This window comes from Empidonax traillii, unplaced genomic scaffold, assembly GCF_003031625.1.
Source record: "Empidonax traillii isolate 1590-97213 ecotype Southwest subspecies unplaced genomic scaffold, ASM303162v1 scaffold8:size5222938, whole genome shotgun sequence".
NCBI classification, from domain to species: Eukaryota; Metazoa; Chordata; class Aves; order Passeriformes; family Tyrannidae; genus Empidonax; species Empidonax traillii.
Window position 1 is genome coordinate 2,527,512 of NW_020955201.1, and position 10,328 is coordinate 2,537,839.

The 10,328-nt window shown below is 40.7% G+C and overlaps 1 protein-coding gene across 1 annotated transcript in view; it reads right to left on the minus strand.

Annotated features, from left to right (window-relative positions):
* Positions 1 to 5,251: 5,251 nt before the first annotated feature.
* Positions 5,252 to 10,328, minus strand: part of F2R (coagulation factor II thrombin receptor) — an 11,819-nt gene continuing 6,742 nt past the window's right edge. Inside the window, exon 2 of the mRNA XM_027882894.1 lies at positions 5,252 to 6,691. Coding sequence (XP_027738695.1) covers positions 5,493 to 6,691 — 1,199 coding nt within the window. The 3' untranslated portion in view covers positions 5,252 to 5,492. The remainder of the gene's footprint in view (positions 6,692 to 10,328) is intronic.

Here is a 10,328-nt window from a genome sequence, read left to right on the forward strand (position 1 = left end):
AGAGAGTTCACAGATCATGTTAGAGCTAGTTCCTAATAACACTGAGGTTGTGGGTTCAATTCCTGTATGGGCCATTAGCTTGAGAGTTGTACTCAGTGATCCTTGTAGGTCCCTTCTGACTTAGATTGCTCTATCAATTTTGATTATAAAATGAGCTTCAGGTGTTTTTCTATGTGAAATTTGTTACCATTGTATTATATTGAAAGATCATCCTTGAAAATTTCTTGCTTTTGTTGCATGCAGTCTCATTGCTGCAGGCTGTAACTTGTGATTTGCTAGACAAGCCCTGGTTTTAGCCTGTGGGACTGGCAGTTGTTAGCAGTGTCATTATGAAAAGTGATCAACTCAGGTTTCATGGCTCAGAAAACATCTGCTTTCTTTACATGAGAAAGAAAAACAGGAAATGCCTACTTGATCGTGCTGCTGTCACAGTGATAGCAATGGATTAAAATAAATATCTGATAAGTGACTAACATATAAATGTATACATGCAGTGCAGGGGGTCATCAGGGTGGGTTCCCATCTTGCATACACTTTAGAGTGACTGTACCTTGTGCATTAGCAGCATTTTGTATGATTGCTCTGGAATGTCACATGCCTGCAAGTCCCAGGCTAGTGGAAGGCTGTTCCAGTTCACTAACTCAAGGGTAATGCCAACCCCAGCTCTGTGGTCCCACTCTCCTCATATAGAGCCTTCCTCCCTCCTACTCCTCCCCTGTTAGAAGCAGAATAAATCTGGGCTGTTTGTACATTGCTAATGCAGGAGAGGGAAGTGATGAAGGAAAGCTGGAAGCAGCTGAGGCAGCTAATTGCTTTTCTTTGGCACCATGACCAAGAGAGGTTATTCTTCAGCCAATGGAAGCTCCTAAATTAGCATACCCAAGGTCACTCACATAGGTAAACCTACAAAATTTTAGGCAGGAGAAGCCCATTAGATGACTCATTAAGCTAAATCCTGTTCTCTCATCACAGGTGGCTAAATCTCAAGAGCTGTGCCTAGTTTGAGGCACAGGCAAGGCTGGCACCTTCCTATTAACAAGGGCAGCAAAAGTCCTTGTGATGCACATGCTAGAGGAAGCCCAGGCTCTGCCTGGCCCAAGCAGTTTCAGGCATGGCTGACCCTGGAGTCTGAGACTGAGCAGGCTCCTGAGCCCCAGAAAAATATGAGGCACAGCCTTGCTTGCTGCACACCCCAGAGCTTGTACGCAGCTGCATGTGAGCCCAGGCTGTAGCTGAGAGCTTCAGCCTTGGTGATGGAGGAAGGTGGAGGCTGCCTTCATTCTGCCTGGCTCTCCTGCTCCTCCTCAGTTTGGGTGTGCAACTGTGCTCATGAGACTTGGCAGGTAGGTGATTGAAGGGCCATGAGGGCCAGGACAGCCAAGCCACAGAGGCACCGCCTACTGCTGCAGCTGTCCCCAGGGTCCTGGGGGCTGCTTGTCCCCAGCCTGAGCTTGGGCAGGTACTGGGCTGGGTACATGAAACACTCAGTGTAGCTGCAATTTGTCTGCTTGCTCTGCTGAGTAACATCTCACAGTTTTGCAAGAATGGTTTTCTTTTATGGTTTTGAAAATCATGACAATTAGAGAAAACCTAAAATTGTATTTAGATTCCAGTATCCGTATCCAGCTGCTACAGGCACCTCACTCCCTCAAGCACCTGGCTAAGCATGCAAAAGTTTAAAAGAAGATAGTGTTAATATACTCGCAGAGTTTCCCATATCTTCAAAAGAGAACTGTAACCCTCATCCTCTGGGCAATGCTTTTACAGACCTTAGTTTACCCGCAATGCAAAAAAAGAGCACTGAATGGAGAAGTGGCTTCTTCTTGAAGCTGTTCTTTCCTCAGTTTAGTTTTTATGTGCTAGACTGGAAAGGGGGGTAAGGAAGTTAAAAACTAAAATATCTTGTATCATTAGAGTGTAAACAGGAGTTACTGTGATCAAGCAAAGATAAAATATTTTGCTCAAAATAGCAGTAACTCTTGATGACTGATTTTCAAGTTAGGAAGTATTTTCACTGCTTTCATTGAACATCAGTGCATTAGTGACTTCTGTATAGAAAATAAAATAAGAACATACAAACCTGGAAAGCTATCCAGAATGGTCTGAAGTACACAAAATGCTGTCTTTTTTTTCCACACCACAGTGTATCAGTTGGCCAAACAAAAGATAATATACTTTTAGGCAAGCATGCCTCTTAAGCAGTTTTAACATTTGAAATGTAATTTTGAAAGAATTTTCAGTAATAAAACTCAGTATCTCTGATGCAGAGACATGAAAGAGTTAGAAATACTTAAATTTAATGAAAAATGTCCATATAGCTCAGCAAATTTACATATATGTTCCATCTAGTGAGGGAAATGCATTAAGTCCCTCCTTACAAAATTTTTTACCAAGGATAATATTCAAATAATAGGAAAAAATGTTAAAGCAAAGTAAGAGATATAAGCTGAGTTTTAGAGCTGCTGTAAATATAATTTTCAATGATGGGAATAGTATTCTATAGTATATTCTATTTTCATACCTCTTAGCTTGTGTTTGAATGACAAAATCAGAAATCTTCAGCATATTTTTCATTTCCTTGGTGATTAAAGCCATGATAAGTAACTAGATATATTATATTCCTTGCTGAGTAGGATTGCTTATGCCTCTTAGAGTCAGGAAAAGTGGAGAAAAAAAAAGTGAAAATAAATCGAAAGAAATCCTATAAGTGGCACTGATATACAGGCTTATCCCTTTTGTGACCTATGGGAAAAGCATGCAAGAAAAATATTCTTGGAAGTATTCTAAAAGAGAGAGACTTATAAGCACTTGAACAGATAAAACAATGTAGAAGTTTGGGTAGCAGAGTCTTCTCTCTCCTTCTCTCTGTTCTTCCCTATCTGGGACTGAGTTCTCAGTACATACTGCTTTAGGCATATGCTATCTAATTATTCCAGTTATGCTAGTTGACCTAATTTTTGAACTTAATGAATTAATTGCATCCTGTGGTTCCTACAAAACATGTCAGATGAGAGTGGTATCACTTTACATATCCACAGGTTTGCTGCAGGCAAGAAAACATCTTCTTCTATTTGGCTTTGCAACAATATTGATGAGCACTGAAGGACTGGAATAAGCAGTAAAAATTGCTTATTTTAAAAGAGAAAAAACAAGAGGGAAATCACAGAAGTGACCATATCAGAAAAGAAACATTTAAATCTCTGACTTAAGTTGTAATGAGTAAGGACTAAATTAGGTGGCAGCAAGCCCCTTGTGATTTGAAAATAGGTCTCCAAGGCATCTTGTATGTAAATGATGATGGGAAATGTGAGGGATGTTATCTTGGACAAGAAACACTCAGTGTGGAAGGAGGTTTCAGTAAACAGGATATTATAGTAAGAGGTGGCAGTGACAAAACACACCCTTCCAGAGCTGGATGCCTGTTTCCAATTAAGTGCTGTTCTGTGGGAAAGGAAGTGTTCAGCAGCATCATTTCCCGTCAGTGATTCCACTGACATCTGTACCACCATATCCCCTTCTAGCAGATACACAGGGTTCAAAGGCTCCACACCCTCTGGAGTATAAACTGAGTACATGGACTTTGGTGCCTGGCTGAAAAAGGGATTTGAAAGGTTTGGTCTTAGGAACCTCATCCAACCTTGGCTTGAACATTTCCAGGGATGAGGCATCCACAACTTCTCCAGGCAACTTGTTCCAGTTCCTCACCAACCACACAGTCAGTTTCTTTCTAAATCTAATCTAAATCTACTGTCTTTCAGTTTAAAGCCATTACCCCATGTCCTATCACTGCAGCTCCTGCTAAGAAGTCTCTGTTTTTCCTATCAACCCCTGTTAGGTACCGGAAGGCTCCAATGTCACCTCAGAGCCTTTTCCAGGCTGAATAACCTCAACTCTTTTAGCCTGTCCTCACAGGAGAGATGCTCCAGCTCTCTGATCATCTTCATGGCCTTCCTCTGAACCTGGACTAAAAAGCAGCCCCTCTGCCTGTAACTACAGGAAGCACGGAGGTAATTTTTTTCTGCTAGCACAAAGTGGATGTTCATAGTTTCAAGATGCATTTGGATTTTGCTGAAAAGCAAGTCCACCCCTAATATGATAGTGTAATATGAGACTAAATGAGAGTGTAACTAAGTATGCCTCATTTGTGGGGCTTTAGGCTTACAAACTGCATATACATATATTTCTAGCACTCATGTACTTAAAAAGTGGCAAAAGTTTGAGAACAAAAATCTAAAGAACCTCTGGTAATGCAATACTTAATTATGCCTAAATCCATTAAGGAATAGACACAACCAACAAGAGATCATGGTTAGAAAGAAGTGTCTCACTGTCACACTGAATGCAGAAAGATTAGGTTTATTAATAGTGCTGGCCTGAAGACAGCTTTTATCCACTGCTGTACTTCTTGGCAGATTTCTATGGCACATCCTATATTAAGCAAATTCCTACTTAATTTGATTTTCATTTTCATTTACAGTCCTAATACCTACATGCTTGTTTCTAAGAGTGAATTCCTGTTACTTGGCTTTAGTGTTCCTTGTAGTAAAAGACTGCTACACAGAATGAAGTTAACTATTGGTTAGCTAAACAGCAATTTCAGTAGACATGGACACAGTGTAAATTATGAAAAACATCCAGGCTGGCAAGGATAAAGGATATTTCCAAGTCCTAAACATGTGTATGACAATTAACCGTGTGCACAAAAGCATGTTTTCAAGATGATGAACAAAGCTTTTTCACTGTATTTTCTGGAGAGTCTTTGATTTATTGAGAAATAAAATGTCATAATTTTTTTGTGAAATTAATTGTCAAAAATACTACATTCCTAGCCAAGATGCCTAGCATACACTAATGGTAGGAACACCAAAAGACAAGCTAGTTCCAGCTGCTGAGAATTATCTCCCTTGACACACATTGCACAACCAGCAATAGCTGGTTTTTGGTTTTGCTCACATTCCAAAAACCATACAGAGTGTTTTGAAGTGGAATATATAAAAATGTAAAATAAACAGTTTGATGTCTGAGATTCAAAATAATGCAAAGAAAATAAGTTTACAGATAATCTCAGAAGTAATCCCAAATAGAGGGGAAAAAAAAGTCTGGAGAGATATTTTCACTTCTTTTTCAGGAACTACTGGGTAGATGGAGTGATTCCATACGTGATTCCAACCTGACAGGTAACAGCTCAGAATACTAAAATGGGATTTCATAAAACCTCTACAATAAACTGAACTAAAATGCAAAGGATTTGTCTAAAAAGAAGTTTATTTGAAAAACATTTGAGAACTATTATCCCCTTTACATGAACCTATTTACATATACTATGTGTATACATACACAGAGTTTTAATTTGAATTGTGCATTAGTATAATGAATACAGCACTATGTATCATACAACACCTTCGTCTATGGTTTTGCATTTCTTGGATATAACAAGTGGTTTTCTTTGTCTGAAACTGTGTAAAAACTAAACATGTATAAGACACATTATCTCAATGCATTGCTAGTAATTTCCTGTAAACACTGTTATTCACATTAGTAGACAATGTAGCCCTTCTACTAGTGGTAGACATCAACTGGCCACTGCTGTTACTACTGTTAGGATCAAAAGTCTTTTTACAATTGAAGAGACTGAAAAATTGTCTCTGATACTGAGAAGAAGCATAGTAGTAAATAAAGGGGTCAATGCAACAGCTAACACTACTGATACAAACACTGAGTAGATAGGCAAAGTAGAGATACTCTAAGCTGCTGTCATAAGAAAAATGGATATAATGAATTAATAGGAGGACATTTGTTGGTCCAAAGCAAATAACAAAAACAGAAAAAACAGCAACACACAAGAGCAATGCGCGTGTCTTCTTAGTTTGCTTTGCAACAATGGTAGAAGAACTAAGACATCGAATGATACACACGTAACAGACAGTAGAAATTATAAATGGCACTATGAAAAACACAGAAGAGAAGATGGAGAAGAAGTGGAGGTAATAGCCACGAAGTTCAGATACTCTTAGCACATCGTGGCAAGTAGTTATATTTAACCTGGGTATTTCCACAGTTTGCTCTCTGAAGAGGAAAGGTATAACCCCGCTTATTGCTACAAGCCATATGATGAAACAAATCAGAGAGGCACGTGTTAATGTGCGCCACCCGAGAGATTGCATGGGATACACCACTGCTAAGAAGCGATCGAAGCTTATGCTTGTCATAAGCATTATTGAGCAGTACATGTTACAATAGAAGGCAGCAGTGACGAAACGGCACATCTGAGGTCCAAAAACCCAGTCATTTCCAGAAAAGTGATAAGCAATCTTGAAAGGAAGCACGCTCACAAACAGGACATCTGCCAGGGCCAAATTCAGCATGTAAATTACAGCTGGCTTTTCAATTTTCATTTTTTTCAGAAACACGAGTATTGCTGTGATGTTCAGAGGGAGACTCAGCACAAGCACGAAGGTGTAAACTGAAGGAACAAAACCTGTCAGCCATGGACTAGTGAGGTATCTATAAGTTTGAACAGACACCATTCGTTGTTCACGTGGGAATAATCCAGTCTGATTGGTGGCTCCTGATCCAACTTCTGAGTCATTGTCTGTATCACCTTCAATAGGTATAAGGTCATCGGACTGACCGGCAGAAGAAAAGAGTGCAAAACTTCTGACACGTGCTATGCTGCTGTTATTTGGAAAGGCTGAAAAAATAAGACAATATTAAGATTAATAAGCAAATATTTAGATGGTATGGGGAAGTGAAAACATCTTTCAAAAAGGAAAGCTAAGATTACATTTGCAACAAAAAATAATAAGGTTAATTTCTGATTCAAAGTGCAGGCTGACCACTGAGCAGCCTTTCTGTTTTAGCTCCTGCTACAAATTTGGGTAAGATGCCCTCCTTTGTCTCCCATCTCTTAGCTTGGAAGCTGCTATGAGTGTGATCCTAGCTTGTGCTTAAGTACCCAATCTAATCTTTGCTTTCGTTGGGCTACTTCAAGACAGATACAACAGTAAATTTGCCATCCTTTAACTGGTTTTGCCAGACCCTTCACACATTTTTTAAGAAATGAGATGCTGAGATAAATACTAGTATTCATACACAAAATTCCTGTCAGAAGTACTCATTACCAAAATAACAAAAAATAAAAGTGCTAGTGAAGCATCGTGTTATTGAAATACTTCTGTGGTCTGGAGACATTTTATTCAACCCAAAGACCCCCCTCAAGACAGATGGAGAAGTCTACATGCAGTTTTCAAGGTAGGCATGGATCAACCTTTTCCTTGTAACAGACAGGCAGCCATAGATTGCATTGAAACACTTTCCCAGTTCTATTTATTCTGTTTCACAGCATGCAGAACAGCATGTGTCTGGTGTACCCTTGGGGCACTTCTGAAACTGAGTGTTCCCTCTACAGCAGGTTCTTCTGCAGCACGGTTTGGTGGCTGTGACCAAGTCAGGACATGGTATCTCTGTTTTTTAAATCTAAAGAGTCAAGAATTTGGCATGATAGTGTTGAATGTGTAGTATGAGTTGATTTATGTACCAAAAAAAACCCCAAACCAATCCAGACAATCCAAAAAGCTATTTAGGCATTATTTCAGCAAAGTTGTTTTCATGGAGAATTACTTTGTCAGACTGTCATTTTCAGCTTTGACTTAATCTAGTTAGGCATAGGATAATTCAAACATATCGTGGGCAGAGAGGAGTAGAAAGTTACTACTACTTTAATGATTCCTCTAACTAGCTGTGCAGCTGATCATTTTTTATCCTAGAGAATTAAAATAAAAATGAGAGTGTGTTAGCTCAGATCTGTGAACTGAAAGTACATGGGCATGATTCACCTGTGTAAGATGCTGCTAGTTAGACACAATTATTTGTTCTACAGTAATTCAAATCATTTTTTTAATGCAGGTGAGAACAAAAGCATGTGAAGGATGCAGATGGCAAAGAGAGGAGTGTCTGCAGCTTTAAGCAGGCAATTACCTCCCTTTGTATAAAGGCTATGCAAGAAGGGCCCTGCCCAGCACGAATTTTAGTGAAATTCAGACGCGAATGTGAGGAGAGATCAGAGGAGTGGTAGGGAAATTTGGTGACCTTTTTTGAAGTTGTTGTGCTTTATGTATCATGCTGTGTGTCACAGCAGCATTCTAGGGGCAGAGGCGATAAAAGAAGGGAAGTCTTTGAGATAATGGTTTTCGTACGCAAAGTGACTAGAATGCCACCTCTGACAGTCAGAAAAAAGGATGCTGGATGAGAATTTCAGCCTGGGAGCTTGTAGGCTGCAGTAGGAACAATTTAGTTTGAAACAGAAACATACAGAAGTATGTGAGATTCAGTGTTTGCACAGAAGGGCACTAAACACATTCAAAGGGTTGATTCTGCTGTTTTAAAGAGAACACTAACAATAGGCAAAACTATAGATCCTTAATCTTTAAGTTTACTTTCAAGTTTAGTCTAAGCAGGTCGATGGCTCAGAGTCAGCTCCTAGCTCAGCAGTTCAGGTGTGGCACAAGTTCTATTTGACACTTCTAACTTCAGCCTGTGGCTGACATCAAGGAGTGAGGAGATTTTATGAACTTAATGATTATAGGAATAGAAATATGTCACAACTGACACCATTAGTCTTCATCTCTTTTGGGAGGATTATAACTATACTTGAATGAAAAAAACCCCTAGCTTCTTATGCCCAGAAGCTTGTTTCCACTGTAAAGGTGTCAGTAAATGTGATGAAAAATCTTGAACAGTACCTATTGTATCTCCAGTATATTTAAGTTTTATGAATTCAAGACTTTGAATACTGTGAATATGTATTTCCAAACCAGAAAATTTCTGAAAGACAATGATGAGCCTAGTCCCCCAAAGGTCTACATGTCCTTCTTGATTTCTCTACCACTGAAAAACAGCATGGAAAACCAAATGAAGAGGTGACATGGTTTCATCTAAGGAAGGCATGTTTTTGGGAACACAAATACAAACAACCTTATGAGAAGGAGGGTAAATGTGTGTGGGAGATAGGAACTGTATTGTCCAGACCTATTGTCCAACTGTATTGTCCACCTCTCCATGACGTGATAACTAGGGCACAAGTACGCCTCTCATTTTTGCTGCCCAGGCTTTCCCAGGCTTGGCTCCTCCTCAGATCCCATTAAGGTGAGTGAGGGGTGGGTCAGGCTCGTTAGCAAGTGCTAGGGGAGGCTATATAAGAGCCTCCAGGCAACCTTCGCTCACGCACCCCACAGGATCAGACTAACAGGGCTCTGGTACAGCAATTTCAAGGCATTTCAAGCAGGCAGGGCACAACCAGCTCCCACTTCTCGTAGGTGAGTGTGCTTTTTAAGGCTAGCGATGGTTTCCAGAAAAACAAAAGCCGTTACTGCTGTTATTACTAGGAGTGTGTGTGCTCAGACACTCCCCTCGAAGAAGGATGCAGCCGCCCAGGTCTCTGGGTGTGCTGAGTGTCTGAGCCTGATGTTGGTACCGGAAGATGGTGTAGGAGGTATCTGTGTACGATGCGAGCGAGTGACTTGCTGTGCCTGGTAGTGGAACTTAAGGTAGAGGTAGAGAGATTAAGGTGCATTAGGGAGAGTGAAAAGGAAATTGACTGGTGGAGTCAAACCCTTTTGAACCCTAAGGAAGTACAACAAGAGATGGCGAAGCCCTGCCCCTCCTGCCCTAAGGCAGATGGAGCAGACCAAATTGATGGGGGGGAATGGAAACAGGTCCCTAATGGGAGAGGTAAAAGAACTCTCTCTCGACCCCCATCACCCCCCAGGGTGCCCTTGAAGAATAGATATGAGACCCTGGACCCAGACGGCCAGGTAGAGGACAGCCATGAAGATCTCTCTGGAGAGCATCCTGGTTCGGCCCTGTCTAAAAGACAACCACAGGTATAAAAAAAAAAGAAGGGTAGTTGTAGTCGGTGACTCCCTTCTGAGGGGAACTGAGGGCCCTATATGTCACACAGACCCATCCCAGAGAGAAGTATGCTGCCTTCCTGGGGCCAGGGTGAGGGATATTAGTAAGAGACTTCCTGAGTTAATTCAGCCCTCAGACTATTATCCACTGGTGGTAGTCCAGGCTGGCAGTGAGGACATTAATCAAAGAAGTGCCAGGACAATTAAAAAAGACTTTAAAGCACTGGGTCAGTCAGTTCAAGGGACAGGAGCACAGGTGATATTTGCCTCAGTTCCTGTACTATCTGGGATGGATGAGGAGTTAAATAAAGAGAGGAGTAAAAAAGCCCAACTCCTCAACAGATGGCTAAAGGATTGGTGCCACCGTCAAAATTTTGGGTTCTTTGACCATGGGGCAAACTCCATGGTACCTAGTCTCTT